The 16,141-nt window shown below is 41.4% G+C and overlaps 2 protein-coding genes across 2 annotated transcripts; both read right to left on the minus strand.

Moving 5' to 3' along the window:
- Nucleotides 1–207: 207 nt before the first annotated feature.
- Nucleotides 208–4,485, minus strand: chchd4b (coiled-coil-helix-coiled-coil-helix domain containing 4b). Its single transcript, XM_080775972.1, has 3 exons — nucleotides 4,293–4,485; nucleotides 3,222–3,320; nucleotides 208–2,285 (listed from the first exon to the last, which is right to left on the minus strand). The coding sequence occupies exons 1-3, from the start codon at nucleotides 4,312–4,314 to the stop codon at nucleotides 1,909–1,911; spliced, it is 498 nt and encodes a 165-aa protein (XP_080632098.1). The 5' UTR covers nucleotides 4,315–4,485; the 3' UTR covers nucleotides 208–1,908.
- Nucleotides 4,486–6,116: 1,631 nt separating this feature from the next.
- Nucleotides 6,117–12,602, minus strand: sec61a1a (SEC61 translocon subunit alpha 1a). The gene is made up of 12 exons (XM_080784594.1): nucleotides 12,465–12,602; nucleotides 11,839–11,906; nucleotides 11,643–11,708; nucleotides 10,771–10,849; nucleotides 10,544–10,675; nucleotides 10,345–10,454; nucleotides 9,950–10,103; nucleotides 9,636–9,796; nucleotides 9,271–9,468; nucleotides 8,397–8,588; nucleotides 8,212–8,288; nucleotides 6,117–7,603 (listed from the first exon to the last, which is right to left on the minus strand). The coding sequence occupies exons 1-12, from the start codon at nucleotides 12,469–12,471 to the stop codon at nucleotides 7,417–7,419; spliced, it is 1,431 nt and encodes a 476-aa protein (XP_080640720.1). The 5' UTR covers nucleotides 12,472–12,602; the 3' UTR covers nucleotides 6,117–7,416.
- Between the last annotated feature and the right edge of the window lie 3,539 nt (nucleotides 12,603–16,141).

Consider the following 16,141-nt stretch of genomic DNA (forward strand, 5'->3'; position numbering starts at 1 on the left):
GAACCTTTGAACAGATTGATGTTACTATACATAAACACATCTCATAACCACACGCTGAATTTGACAACAAAATTACGATGAAAAAGATTAACACTTTCATACAAAGCCACTGCAGTATTCTGATACTGTGAAGGTACTGCTATTACTACCTGTAATAGCCATGACAGCATACAATCATAATTTCAAAGGTAGACAAGATTGGCTTACAAGAATTTAGATATTTTATTGTAAATACACTTTAGACGATTCAGTCAATATTTTTGCAAGCAAATGGTGTACACTTAAATCCACTGCAATAACGAGCTGTTGAACAATGTTAATCGCATAAACAGTCCAGTTGAGATTAACCTCGCGGACGTAAAGCATCTGACGTTTCAGTGATAGGTTGACAGGAGAATTTGTGGAAACTTGGTACTGATCATTCATTTCTCAATGGAGTTGAACATAAATGACCACAGAAAAAGTAAAGCAAGTAACAAAAAAAGGACATCTGTGAACATTTTCACAATAATCTTACAGCTTGAAAGGTTGTAATGGAAAAGGCCATAGAAAGGAGCATGGTTAACACACAAGGAGAACATTGTAAAATAATTTAGGTTACTATAATAATATATCTCATACATACAGTATATATGCTATATTATATACTCTATGCATATCCACATGGTCCCGGTCCGGCAGCTCTTGACAAGTTATTCATGATCTGTTACAAAGCAGGCAACACATGACTAGCAAAACACTCGCTAAGTGCTAGGTTGAGCAAAGAGCCATTTTGAACAGTCTCAGGTCTGCACAGCGATTTATTTAATTATTTTTTAGATATGGCGTTTTTTGTCTTTATTGATAGGGTACAGTAACTAGACAGGAAAGGGGGAGAGAGATGGGGAGTGACACGCGGCAAAGGCCGTCGGGCTCGGGAGTCGAGCCCGTGGCACGCCATCCGGCTGGCTTGGCAACCTAGGTGCCCAGACGGTTGAGCCAACCGTCCAGCCCTGCACAGCGATTTTAATGCGTTTACCAGTCTTTATTAACTAAGGTAACCCAACTATGATCAACCTTGTGTTCTAACTGATTTAAATATTTCCAATTATTTTAAAGTACATTTAACCAATCTATGACTAGTAGTAATCTAATGCTCATGCTCATCGTTTTCGTGACCATTTCGTTGTCCTTTGTGCTCAGTTGTGTGCTTCTTTGAAACAAACCGCTAGATCTGCTAGACTGATAGATCCTCCAACCAAATCCTTAATCCAACCACACCAAAATTATGCCTAAACCTAAACTACCAGTACTAACAGTGCCTTACAATTTTTGATTGGTCATTTTGGTTGACCCAGTCTTTGGTCATCTGCACAGGGGGTCAAAGTTGAAGAAGTTTGACTTTGGCCAGCACATGCGTGGGGCTAAGAGCCATCCAAGCTAGCATCAACACTCGCTATGTATAATCATTATGTTGCCTGCTTTAAACCTGGGATGCCAGGAGAATAAGAGAGATTCACACTATGGTCCCGGATGCGCACTCGGGACCACTTGGCAGATGTTGTGGTAGTGTGAATGCTGCGTACCGTTCCCGGGAGCAGATCACCCAAACGTTCCCGGGACCGCATCGGGACCGATTGAAGTGTACTCGGATACGGATCGATGCAATGTGAAAGCATTGAATACAATTGAATGAAGTGTACTCGGGTACGGAAGAATCTCAGCCAATGTGAATCATGGCCAGCATGGACCAGGCAACCGTATTCGGGAACAGTTTGAATCAAACAGACTCAGTGTAAATCCCCTATTAAAGTAGGGTAGTACCCAGGGACCAAGGTTGGGAATCACTGCACTAAATTAACCATATATAAATTAATTGCTCTTTATGCTAACTCTTGTGGATCTCACTATGATTGATGCGTTTTATTATTAGCTTTCCCCCGAGCTTTCTGAGACAGGTGTCGTTGGGTCAGCGTGGCCTGACGGAGGGGTGGGATTAGAGTCTTGTACTGGGTTAGAGGACGGGGTTGGGGTTTCTCCGGGGATAGAGTCCGGTGTGGATTGCTCATTTTCGGTAGAACCCTGTGGTGGCTCCTTCTCATCTTCCTGAGGGTAGAGCTCAGGGTAGCGTTGGAGACAATCCTGCATGGACTTGAACTTCTCCAGGCAGTCAGAGCCCTTTACTTCCTCTTTGCTGTAGTGGAAGCACGAGAAGGCTTCCTTAAATTCAGTCCCACAGGGACCACTAGCCATCCCGCCTAAGCAGGGGCAGTTCCAGTTGATCTCACCACTGGGAAGAATCAGACCTACAATGAGAAAAAAGGTAGTTTCCTAGAGCTTTCAATGTTTACTCTAACACAGACTTTTGCCAAACACAGAGTTGCCAAACTGTTTTGGCTGTGCACCCCGTTACCCCCTGACCTAGCTGACGCACCCCCCAATGCTAAGTCTTGTTGTATTTGGCTGAAAATGATATTGTTTTAACATGATTATGGCAAATGCACTGAGAGACATGCAGCTGCTGTATACTCCTGCAGCTGCTCTATACATCTCCTTACAACAGTGGTTTACCAGATTTTGCAGTTTGTGCTAAATAACACCATAAAACCGCCATTACCCTTTTCATGTCATGCACCCCCTAGAGGGCGTTCACACACCACAAGGGGTGCACGTACCACAGTTTGGGAACCCCTGCTCTAACATAACATAAACTATGTTCAGAGATTCATTGATAGCATGTTGGCATGTGGCATCTGCATATTATGACTATCAACCCAAACATTTCGGCCTATAATAACATGCCCAAAAAAGGGGACACCAAGGGTTAAACTGGCAAATTACATGATAATAATACAGTTCAACTGTTCCATAATTAGTGTGGTTGCCGTAACAGGACAACCAGACCAGACTATAGTAATTTGCCCACTTTATTATTTTATTTTTATAAGCTTTATTTTGTCCCACTAAACCTCCCACAGTTTGGGCAGTACGCATTCACGCCATATGTTAAATCGACCAGCTTCATCGGGAATCATGTGCTCTTTTTTCTACGAAATATGTTGTACAGTTTAATTTATATTAATTTATTCATGAATACATTATCCCAATAGACTTCTATTTGGGTAGCTGCAAAGACTCCAAATTGAGTATTTTTCTCAGAGACTGTAAGTGCTATAGTTACAACACTTGCTGGAGAGGTTAAAATGTGTCATCTTTTGAGCAACTCCTTCATGTTAACTCACCTGGCTCTTCATAAGGATCGTTTAGATCCTCCTCCACAAGCTCAGCGTTGCTCGGCGCTGCATGGTCCTCCTTGGTGACAAAGATGATTCGGTCCTTACCTGTGCAAAATAAACAATGGCAATGTTATTTAAATAACAATATTAATTTGTATGTCTAATTGCTGCCACCCGTCCCTGGAGACATTTGACATTACAATAATGTGGAACATACCGGGGTCCGAGATATGAAACTATGTGACGCACTTTGGCCTTCCTTGTCGACATTCACAAATAGATGTTCAAAACTGGTACAATGTACATGTTTCAGCTCAGCTGTCTGCACAACACGTTCAGAGCACCAATATTTCAGAAAGTTTAATATACCTGAAGAAAGTGATTTGTCTTGATGTGGTTCTGCAGAACACTAAAGACATTTGAAATGATGCCACATGGGTTAAATCCGTTAAATAGATGCTTAATGTTAAGAAGAAGCTTAACGAATTAATAATACGCAGGAATATTATAAGGCAATAATAATTGTCCATGTTGCAAATAATCTGGTCGGGGAGGGTCCCACAGGCACAGATGAAAATAAATGCTTGCAAGGCGTTGACTCGTGAGCATGTAGATGGGCTGTTTTCACTATGTATTTGTGTAACCTTCACCTTGTCAAACAAAATGTAATGCCTCAACTCCTGTTGAGGCAAGTGCAGGGCAAGTGCTTGTCAGGGTAGGGGTAGGGGTCCCCTGTTCAAATCATTATTTTGGGGTCGTCGCAGCAGGAAAAGTTTGAGAAGCCCTGCTCTAGGGTTAGGGGACAGATGCAGCACAGAAGTCACTCTCTAATTCAAAAGGACGAGCTGAGCTAGGTTTTCTAAAATAAAATAAAAATCAATCTTAATTACCGGTATCTGTTTTTTGTGTTTCGTTTTTACATTTAAAAAAGCTTGCTCGTGTACGTTCACTACAGTATATAAATATTGTAATTGTATTCCTTTATCATTTAGTCTGAGTTTTAGGTAACATTAGCGATCCTAAATCCTGACATGCAAGACAGTGACACCGTTAGCTCAATTAAACAGCATGGTTTACCTTCCTCCCTGACCGAGGGCATTGTTTTCACGCCGTGACGGGTTTATTCCACCCTTTAGTATCACTGAAATCGGTCACAACCCGCAGGTCCGGTGTCGCTATATCCAATGTCGTTATTTCAATATCCAACTTTATAATATACGGTTTGTTTGTTTCACAACTATCATTGGAGAGCTCAGCTCAGCTCATTCAACCCAGAGAATCTACGCTATGGGGTTAAGAAGTACGTCATGGCGTCACCACCAGTGTTGCCAGATTGTGTGTGAGAAATAAGCAACCAGGTCCATGAAAACAAGGGCCATGAAAACAAGCCCAAAAGAATCCCGAGTCCGACTATGTGGAATATTCATGTTCTTCGAAACATTATAACAACAACACTAATATAGCCTGAGGGGTCCTAGCACAAAATATTTCTAGATGTAGGGTCCTTAATTGTGACAAATACATTAATCTGGAGGTTCTTGACATGAAAATGTGTGAGAATCACTGGTTTAAACAACATTAGGAAACAAACTACACTCAACAAGAAACAAGCCCAAAAAACGCGACCGCAAGTGTCGGTGTGAGTACTACCAGATCATCTCGTGTACCCAGACCGCAACTACCAATATTTATAAGCAACTTTACTGAAAAACAAGCCCCCATATTAGGTCGCTTATAATAGGCAGACATGGCGGCAACACTGGTCATCACGCAACGTGCACATGGACCCATTTTAGAAGCCCCTTTCAGGTCCTAATTAGAAATGTAATAAAAAAAGTATTGTTGCTGACGATAAGTTCCGAAAACAACAGGGTAACTGAATAGATTATTCCATGTTCACACCATTGCATAATGCGCGGGGGACATTTTGCAAAATGGAAATAATGTCAATTATTGTGACTCCTGTTCCTTGGTACCCAGATGTGGTGCAGTGGCTCCATCGCCTGGATATAAACGGTACTGGCCAGTGGCCAGTTTACTGAGGAGTGAGGATGATACATCAACATTATCCTGTTAAAATTGGCTTATGGACCACGGCTATGGAAGGACTAGTCAGTCATTAGACATAACCATAAACAAACCCCATACGCCCATATAGGCTATAGGCATGTCACTATGAGTCAGACATAACCATAAGTGTAAAGAAACCCCATATGCATATAGGCAAATATGGAGATCCAGTTGTTCAGACTGGATCTGTGCACATATGGTTATGTTTTACATACTGTACATGGGACCACTGGCACAGACTGACTCAAACTCGGCTTGCGCATCCACATCGGCAAGGACTTGAAGGAGTGCAGTTCCCGCCGTGGAGTTGTTCGGTATGCGGTTGTCCAGAACTGCCGATCCAACCGATAAGTCTAGTTATCCAGTTGTCCAGCACCACGCTGATCCAACCAATACGGGCATATACTAATGACATCAGAGATCTCCATATGAGCATAAAAGGGACACAGGTAGACAGACCGATGAAGAGAGCTCCATATATGGGCACAAAAGGGACACAGTCGGGTACTCTGACAAAGCCCCCCCCCCCCCCCCCCCCCCCCGACACCATGATCAGCGTGATCAGCGGGGCGAGTTGATAGAGGCCCTCACACAAGCTCCCATTGTAATCCAACTGCCTTAAGTAATTTAAAAAATAGTAATTACTAGTCTCTCTCACCCAATTATTAATTAGAGCCAAGTAAACCATAACCTATAGCTTCAGACTACTGGTCTTCATCACTCATGCACACATCTTTAATGTACTGATATTTGCTTTTCGTCAGAAACATACATAATGTTAGGCTATCGCTAAAGTATACTATACCCTATGAAAAGACAGTCACCAAATCATTAAGTGTTTTTTTTTTTTATTGAGAATGTTTATCTGGAATACATTTGTTCAGAACCGCAATTCTTTTTACATTTAATCAAAAGACATTATCTTACACTAACAGAATTCAAAAGTGATTCAATGCATAACCTATATACAGAAAACCAAAAGTCTCGTGGTTGTGAAAAAGTGACAAACGCAAATGTGTTCAATGAACACAAAGTTTTAAAAATTAAACAAAATTAACCTCACTAAATCTTACGTGGGTAACAATAAGGAATATGGCATAACAGTAAAATCGCCACTCCCTGGGTACGCCATGTAAATCAACTGTGAGGACTGCTGTACTGTACACATTCACAAAATAAAGTAAACCATTTTAAGGTGGACCACATTGTGAGTCTTGCACACCCCTCCACTTAAAGACCATGTTGAGACAACAGGTTTAAATCAATGTCAAATGCACGCAAAATGTTCATATTACTGATATTTTTTTTGGTTCATATATTCCCTTAGTTGGGAGGTTCAAGTACCAAAAAAAGAAAAAAAAAACATTTTAGCAATAAAGGTACGGTAAGCATGAACAGATTCCTGGGATGGTAAGCATGAACAGATTCCCGATATGTAAAGGCTCACGCATACTACAGTTTTTAGGACAGTAATAACCTACTCACCGTGGTGGTTGGGAAAACTACAACATAAAGTCACTGAGCCGTGGTGTGAAGAGACTCACCACTCACCCCAGCCCATCTCTCTGTTTTTACCACCGGGGTGGTTAGTTTATCACCTAAAAACTTAAGTATGCGTCCCACTTAAGCATGAACAGATGCCTGGACACAAACTGAATATAATTTATGTTTACAAGGAGAACATCCAGTCCTATTATATCATACTGTCTTGGGTTATATGGAAGACGTCCAGCAGGAGGTGGCCTGCCATCGTCCGAGTCAAGTACACCTGCATTCTGCAGAGCTCTCTTCCTCTCCCTCGTTACACACACACACACACACACACAGGAAACTTTCGAGGGAGTCTTTCTAAGTCCTCAATCAATCTCAAGTCAGTAGAAAAACTGATGACATAAACAGAAGTTTGTCCATTTGATTTGAATAATAAAAAAGGAGGGAGGGCACTACGTGGACGATCCCATTTCAGCTGCCATTCCTGAGGGACGCAGAAGGAGAAACTCGAAGAATCATCCCCCCATAGCTGGACAGCAGGTGGTTAAAATTGATGAAAAACAATATCTGGGTGTGTGGGACTTGGTTGGTGCTTGTCTGTGTTATACAAAGTTGGTGAGGGGAAAAACTGTTGGCTTTTCTAGAAGAGCAGTGCTCCCATACTGCCTACTTCACTTTGTTCCTTGACAAAGATCTCAAAGTACTGGTAGATGATTGTGACGGCCAACAGGATACCAGTGCCAGAACCAATGGCTCCAAGGAAGTCAGCCATCACTGACAGACCACCAATACAGAGGCCACCGAAGGCAGCAGCAGTAGGAATGTACCTAGAAAACACAACAGAACTGATTTCTGGAACTGTTGCAAAAACAAACATCACCAGGGACATTGATCACCTATTTTAAATGATATGCCCCCCCCCCCCCCCCCCAAGATCTTTGTATTCTTATATAAAAATATAGCATTTCAGCTTTATTTTTGATAGCGACAGAGAGAGGGCATGACATGCAGAAAAGAGCCTCTAGTCAGATTTAATCCTGGGACAGATGCATAAAATAATATAGCTTTGTTTATGTGGTATGTCAGGTGACTCACTGGGGCTTCCCCAAACTGATTCTATAATTACCCAATTATGTAAATTATTGCAGATGGGACAAATGGTCACTTAGTTCCGCACTGCAAGCTTGTACATCTATTTAAAAAAAAAAAAATCTTGAAAGTGTGAGAACTACTGTTTTTTTTAGAAGGCATTTGTAGAATCGGCCTCAGGTCTTAATGGGTTAAGAATTACGGAAATATACTCTGGCTAAGACATGGAAGAAACCCGTTCTCAAGCTCATTGCTGAGCATAGTCATTTGCAACAGCGGACCGTAATGTAATGTACAGACGCTCATACAATAATCATGTATAACTGAGGCCTGCAATATAACATACCTATTGAGTTCATGGACCATGGAGGTCTCTCTGTGACCCCTCATCACCATCTGCTGTTCCTTCAGCTGTTTCGCCACCTGGAAATTTTCATAAAATCAACTCTATAAAACAAGCTCCTTTGATGGTGAGCACAGAATCTGTGTGTAAAGGATTTCATTTCTGTAATTCCACACAATAGGACTTACATCTTTAGCGGATGAGCCAGACACTTCAATCCAGGTCTTGGAGAAAAAGGCACAGGAACCCAGCATGAAAACAATGTAGATGCAGGCATGTACTGGGTCGTCCAGGACAGACCCAAATGACTCTGGAGGAGAGAGGTAGTAGCATAGTCCGGCAACAGGGTAGGCACGAGCTGGACCCCCAGATGTTGCATCCTGAAAAACACCCCAAAAACAGTCTTCAGCACAAGAACATGCTATAGAATTCTATGAACAATGTGCATCTCGATTGAGAATTTAATGGATCTCAAACCACGTGCTACCAGTGCTAACTTATTTGTAGTTGATGTGATAAATTACTATTTTACTGGCTTGACACAAGGCTTTGAAACTAAAAGATCTTAGGTCAAGCAGGAGTTTTTCTGTCTTTTTTATTTATTCATTTATTACCAAACTTAAGTTTTCAAATGTACCTTTGTTAGTGTTCTATAAGGAACTTTGAAAAATTAAGTTGTAGTCCATTTATTTGTTACAAAAAGGGAACATACGGAAGGCCAGACAATCACTTGGTTAGTAAAACAAAATCAAGAGACAGCCATTATAATAAGGTTATAAACAAACAATTAAACAACTCAGGCAATGAACTAGCAGAGGCTAGGAATGAATGCTGCTTGGTTGTCTGCAGTGAAGGTTATCTGGAAGGTTCTCTTTGCCTCGGTTCCATTCAAGTTTTTCCAAAGAGAGACATGGCAGTCTTCCATTATATATATTAATAGAAATCCTATATTATGTGGGCATATCCACTAAGGAGAGTTAAACATTTTGGCATACACAGACTATACTAAAAGGGTGCTTTAAAAGTTCCGTAGAGTTTATTCAGCAGCTTTGCTATACTTACAGACCAGGTCCCCAGCAGGTTGACCAAGAAATTGCCACTGAACCGCGTGGAGAGCATCTGAGAGATGACGTAGAGGTTGGACACCAGGGCAGACTGCAGGATGATGGGAATGTTGGAGGTGTAGAAGAGCTTGATGGGATAGGTGTTGTACTGTCCACGGTAGCGTGCTGACTTGATGGGCAGATCCACCCTGAAGCCCTATAGAAAAGCAAGCGGAAGAATGCTGTTAATTCCATTCATAAGAACACACTCACTGAGGGATCTTCTCAAGAGTCTTATTACCAACTCCAGTCATGGGGGGACACAGTAACAGCAGCCTTTAAACGGGTGCCAGTGCCACTGCAACTTCTACTACAGGCACTCACCTGGAAGTATATGACCACACCAAAGACAAAGACTGTGGCAATGAGGTTCATGAGGTTGGGCAAGTTCTGTCTGTAGAAGGCCTCTCTCAGAGCACGCACTTTGTCCGTTCGTGTTGCTATCAAGTGGAAGAGCGCAATGATGGCTCCCTCAAACTCAGTGCCTAGAAGTCGGTAAAAAAAAAAGAGTCAAGACGTTTTCCTGGATTTAGCAGAGGAGCAGTGAGTGTGCTTAAACAACAAATATGCCTTAGTTAACACATAATAGCAGTAGCCAAATCAAGGATGACCAACAGACTACTTTCTATTCTCTTTACCTCGGCCAGTGTTGACAGTGGTGGGACTGAAGGCTTTCCATACAATGGTCTCACAGATATTGGTAGCGATGAACAGGGAAATGCCAGAACCAAGACCATAGCCCTTTTGAAGCAGCTCATCCAGAAGTAGGACAATCAGCCCAGCCACAAACAACTGGAGAACACAACATAGATGAGTTACAATCACATATTCAGTGAATGGCGATATACGATAATATACTATTATTACATATATATTTGTCCTAAATAATGAATTGTCTTTCAATGAGTAATTCTCTTTCAAAGCAACTCCCTGCTGCTGACCTAAATGACTGACCCAGTCTCTTATTAAAACTCCAATCACCACTCTGGGCTAAGTCAAAAATGCGATGGAAAATAAATGTATACATTCTTACCTGGATGATGATGAGGAGACAGATGCCAGCTCCCATCTCTGAGGGGTCTCCATACATGCCTGTCATCACATATACAATGGCCTGGCCAATGGTAATGATCATACCAAATACTAAAAAATAAAATCAGTGATTGGTTAGACACCTTGATTAATTTCATGTTACACATTGACAAATTACAACCTGATGATAACAGACTTACATTTCTGTGCTCCATTGAAGAGAGCTCTGTCCTTGGGGGTGTCTCCCACTTCTATGATCTTAGCCCCAGCAAGCAGCTGCATGATGAGGCCTGATGTGACAATGGGTGAGATACCCAACTCCATCAGAGTACCTGTTGATAAAGTAGAGTTAGATACACCAACCACACTTTGTAAACCACAAGGACAGTACTTTAAATGTTTTTTTGTACAATCTCTGCAGACATACCTCTGTTGGAGGCCAGAATGACTCTCATCCAATAGAAAGGATCTGCAGAATCTGAGGACATGATGCCAAACAGCGGGATCTAAGGGAAGAAAGGTTTCCACAAAATAAGTGAGATGTGTGATTTTTAAGGCAACATACGTTCCACTGAATTGGTGCCACAAATGCTTACAGCAGCTAAGAACACAAAAAGTGAAAATAAAATGGGCATCCAAGTCCAAAATTGTGACTAATTTGCATTTTGATGAAGCTAAAATGAAGATTATCCCCCTGAGCATTCATCATTGCTTGAAGTTAGTTACTGAGGACAACCACAAATTCCCCAGGCTATATATTCATCACATACCCACCCTATAAGGCATATTTAGTCACAGAGTTGGAGAAATTAGCATCTGAAAAGTAATTTGTGGTGGCAGTTCAGCACACAGTGTGTATTACAGCGTGTGCTGATGATTGGTCAGGTACTGTGCCACATAAGTCCATCAGATATAACCCTCCCTGTGACAACACCACCACATGTTTGATCAACATCCCTCCCTCCCCCATTGATTCCTAATTAGTGTGGTTGCCTAAGAGGGCAACCAGAATATAGTAATTTTCTGACTTTATTTATAGAGAAAACCCAAAAAGGTTTGGTTTTATTATTCCACCACTAGCGATGTCATGAGGCCAAATGCATCATCATCATACTGTACTTAGCAACCACAGTTGCAATTTCCCAGAATGAAAAAGTTTGTACTGCAATAACAATTTACTACATTTACTAGTCTTAACACAACCTAAATACACTGGAACACACCAAGCTTGTAGATGACTCAACAAGGACATTTTTGCATTAAAAAGTATAAAAACTAATATTTATTAGTAACATTTACCTGGCAGCACACAAGGAAGATGAAGAGTGTGATGGCTGTCCATAGCACCTTCTCTCTGAACTGGATCTGTAGTTCAATCACATTTATTTTATTACATATTTATTACAGATAACATGCAACTGGAGCAAAGAACCAGTTGAAATTCAGAGTTCGTTTAAACTGTAGGCTGCTTTTAAGGAAATAAATGTGAACTAACCTTTCTTTCGGGCTTCTGTATCTCAGGCAATACCGCACAGAATGGCTTTATCACCTCCAAGAATTTAACTGAAAGCAAAGGATAGTAAAATTAATTAGAAGATGGTCCATTGACGATGGGACGTGGCATTGATTGACTGGCCGACTCAAGTCAAGTTAACACAGCAATTAAAATATACAAGTGAAAGGGCATCTTGCATGTCAGCAATAATCGTATCCAATAGTGGACAACATGTATATTTCCAGTAACAATATGCTTTTGATCCAACTCCAAGGAAGAGTGCACTGCTGTAACACTGGCTTGTTATGCGTCGTCATCACTGGGCTCTATCTTTGAATGAGTTGCTACTTAGCTACGTAGCTAGCTTAAGAAGCCAACAACAGTGAGTCCTTTTAACTGGGCCACACAGTAAGTAAAACATCCAGACACTGAAATACTGTTTTTGACTAAAGTAATTTTAGCTAGCAACTAACTAGCTAAGCTGGCTAACAATCGTAAACTAGACGGACGTTCACGCCAAGCAAACGTTGCTACTAGCTAGCTGGTCAAGTCGGCTGCAATAAAACAATAGTGTTTCAACTACCAACGTTCAGAATATTATATATTCATATTGTTGTAATACTCACTCCCCATGATGTCTCCTGCGTGGGTTCCTTTGCTGGAAAGAACAGATTTGTGCCACCCGGCGAAATAACTCTTCACTACTGTTGCCGCCCCAGACCAGTGCCACTACACTAATAGTGAATGATTCCTTACTGACGGAGTACTGACTGTCTGACTGCCTGGCTGCTGAGAGGACCACACTAACATCCCATAGCTCAGCGGGACGGCTGTTGGGCTGGGCCAGAGCCTTAGATATAAACTCCCCCTCTATGTATAAACTGAGTTACGAAAACTGCGTTCACTTCATGGGGCCAGTCCCAGGGTATCTATAAGGGCCAGTCGGGTCAGTCCAATGGCGGCTCTTCTACATAGACTACGCATTGAGCGTGGCGACAACCAACTGGGCCAAGTCCTGGACCGGAAGTAGGCAGAAATGCATTGGACTCAGGCAACAGCCCAGCTTTAATGATCTTAAATCCCTTTATTTTAAATTGTTTTGTAGTAATAGTACAACATAAACATTGAAGAGACTTTAGTTGTTACTGTACACTACTTTAAAACAGTTGTCATGTTGCACACATGCTTAAAATAGCTCTTATTTGCGCCGCCCACGTTGAAAACAATGTATTTCCAAATCCAGCTTGGCTCAGTTCAGGCTGCATGAACCGGCATGAACAGCGCTCGAGCGTTCGGTTTCTGTCCCCTCTATATCGTAACTTTAGATGGCTCTGGGCTGGGCCAGAGTGGGCGTGACGTGAGCGTGGATGCGAGACACACCTCTAATATCATTTTTACTTTTAGTAATAGTAAACTCATAAACAGAAAGCGAACACAAGATAAAGGGCAAAGGGGAGGGGAAAGAATATATAAAATTACTTACTTAACTTATAGAAATAGTGATTAATTAAGCTATCTTTAAAGACCCCAATGGAACCAAGCCATAGTAGTGCTTTGTTGGGTTTACTTTAAATCCTCTTAGCAGACCCTGTGCCTTTTTAAGTATCCAATCAATCAATCAATCAATCAATCAAAAGATGATGATTTTATTTTTATTTTAGTAAAATAAATTACTAAGTAATCACACTCTTAAAACCACCGGTTTCCTGGCAACCAACTGCCAACCACAGCGCGACCACCCCTTCGCGCTATGGGATCTACAAGAGGGAGGAGCTCTTTAGAGACACGTCGCTCAACACAGCAGTGACGAACACACTCAACACAGCAGCCACCGGCCCACCAGCCACAATGTTTAGGTGACGTTGCTTAGTGCTTACCATAAGGATTTCCCCTTCCTTTTCAGTTTCTTTTAAATTATATAATATTGTAATAGCTATGATTGTTTGTTCATTATATAATATTTATTTACATCCTTCCTCTTCTTGAATGATGTGTTTGGTTTTAAGAAGGTACAAAACTTATTTTGATATTAAAGCTTCCCCAGCCTGGGGAAGCTGGGGACCCAAGCCATGAGCAAGCATTATCGAAAGTAATCAATTTTACTGGTCCGCTCTAACAATACGACACCCAATACTTCACACACTTTGTATTGTAATAACAAAAAAACAAGAAAAAATAAACACGTTCAGTCATTAAAACTCACGTAAAACCGTTGTACTGCTACTAACATAACAGTTTATTTTATCTCATCTCTAACGTTATGGTGGGAGTGGTCGTGGGACACGTGCTATTTACCACAACACTTAAGTAATTGACAAAATATCGCCTATGGTTAAAGATGTCCTGCTACACTCTAGTCTAGTCAGTCAAGTGCTCTGAGTCTAGCAATAGTTTGTCTACATGTGATGAATCCTCACCTCCAACAGAGAGCAGCAGCAAGTAGAAAATGATCGACTTGAAAAAACGCTTGGCTGAAATAACATTTCATTGGCCTTGAAATTAATTATGTCAATGTCAACTCGTGATTTATGCACAATCCTATAAAGACCATTTCCATATGAACTGGCCAATTAAAAAATAGCCCACTTTTGCTTAATTGCATTTCTCCAGCTGTTGAAAGCTGACTCTAGATTAGAAACTATAATCGAATAGTTGAGTGGCATGTCCTCCTTGACCGTGTAACATAGGCTATATGGGTTTATATGAGCAAAATCTGACATATATCCTCAATTAGCTTCTTGATGTCCAAAATCAGTCACACTCATAAAACAAGTCCTTCCAATTGGTAGCAGCAAACACAAGAAAGACAGGGGCTGACGAAAGTGAAGGTGGGGTGGGGTGGGGTGTACCTTGTAAAGAGAGATGTTAAAACTAGCAGCAGGTGTCGGCGGCTTTGTCACAGTGATGATGGAACGATGAATGAGCTGCAGACAGTTGAAAGAGTCACAAGATCACCATACTGAGCAGTGTGTCAGTCACTCTCTGCTCTGCTGTCTCGCCCAGACCTAATGAATCCAACCACACCGTGACCCCGGCCCCCCACCAACACTAGGTCCGTCTTACATCATCTCTCTGTCTCAATATTTCACTCTCTGCCTCTCTACCCACATCGATCATATGGGTGACTGACTGGTCAGTGTTCCTTTATATTCAGGTCACATAGCACATTACAGTTCCTATGGCACTGCAATCAATTTTCTTTTCAGCCTCTATAATCAGATCTCATGATCAGATGTAGGCCTACTGATGTCTGATAATGACATGACATTGCAAACTCATAATATTCCCAACTCGTGCTGCTATTGATGGATGCAGAGTGATTACAGGTTTCTACTACATTCAGCTGTGTTAAAACAATTACTGATTGGACACCAACATTTACGTTGCTATGATTTGAAATAAGGCTGATCTCTCTCTCTCTCTCTCGCACGCACCATAGACTGTAAAAAAATGTGCGTGCGCACACACACACACACACACACACACACACACACACACAGTATGCTATACTGTTTTATATACCGGTATGTTCGTGTGTCATAATGTACCGGTATGTGTAAATAACTGTTATTTTGAGATCATCTTATCGCGGTAAAACCACAGGGGTCATGACTCATGGTCATGTTTCTGCTTGACTATAATCCACTGGAATCATCTGGCAGATGGGAAGAACACTGTGTCCTCTAACCCCATGACCCAAGGTTACATAAACATCTTACAGATCAAAGAGATAGTCCCCACCACCAACACATCATCCTTCCCACTCATCATCAGACCCTGGATGAAGAATAGCTTGCTTCTCCAGGTCTCAGGATTCAGCGAACATGACAAAACCACCCTCCCCCATCAGTGGCAGTAGTGCTCACTAAAAGCTTTAAATCATAAGAACATTAGCAATAAAAACTGTTGATGAATCCTTTATTAAAATTGGCTCAAGGAAGGACCATTTTGTAGCCTGGCACTCAGTCTAAACATATTATTTTAATGGGCGTGGCTAGCGATTCAGGGCTGGGGCCAGGCTAACCATTTTGCATAGTTTTGGTAGTTTAAGCCTGGTCATTACATGAAATTCAAGCGATGCTCGCCGTTGGTCTCCCGCTGTTAAAACGTACTGTTACAGTACGTCACCCCTTTTCTTTAAATCCTGTTCTCTAAAACTGTGATGTTCAAAATGTTCAATTAATCATCAATTTAGTTTGGGAAATGAATAGTAGCATGATCTAGCATATCCAACACCGCTTATTGCTAGACATACCACACAAAACACATTCCAGGAGGTGTTTGAATATAATCAAACTTTTCA

The sequence above is a fragment of the Protomyctophum bolini genome, assembly GCF_963924005.1.
Source record: "Protomyctophum bolini genome assembly, chromosome: 2".
NCBI classification, from domain to species: Eukaryota; Metazoa; Chordata; class Actinopteri; order Myctophiformes; family Myctophidae; genus Protomyctophum; species Protomyctophum bolini.

Bases quoted from the DNA above. Each gene is read 5' to 3' on its own strand.
- sec61a1a (XM_080784594.1), bottom strand. The intron at 11,709-11,838 runs GTTAGTTCACAT...ATTGAACTACAG, and splicing joins TACAGAAGCCCGAAAGAAAG to ATCCAGTTCAGAGAGAAGGT. The intron at 8,589-9,270 runs GTAAGTATAGCA...GGTGTTTTTCAG, and splicing joins ACCTGCTGGGGACCTGGTCT to GATGCAACATCTGGGGGTCC.
- chchd4b (XM_080775972.1), bottom strand. From the start codon at position 4,314: ATGCCCTCGGTCAGGGAGGAAG. The intron at 3,321-4,292 runs GTAAACCATGCT...TATTTTGCACAG, and splicing joins GCCCTCGGTCAGGGAGGAAG to GTAAGGACCGAATCATCTTT. The intron at 2,286-3,221 runs GTGAGTTAACAT...TTCTCATTGTAG, and splicing joins CGATCCTTATGAAGAGCCAG to GTCTGATTCTTCCCAGTGGT.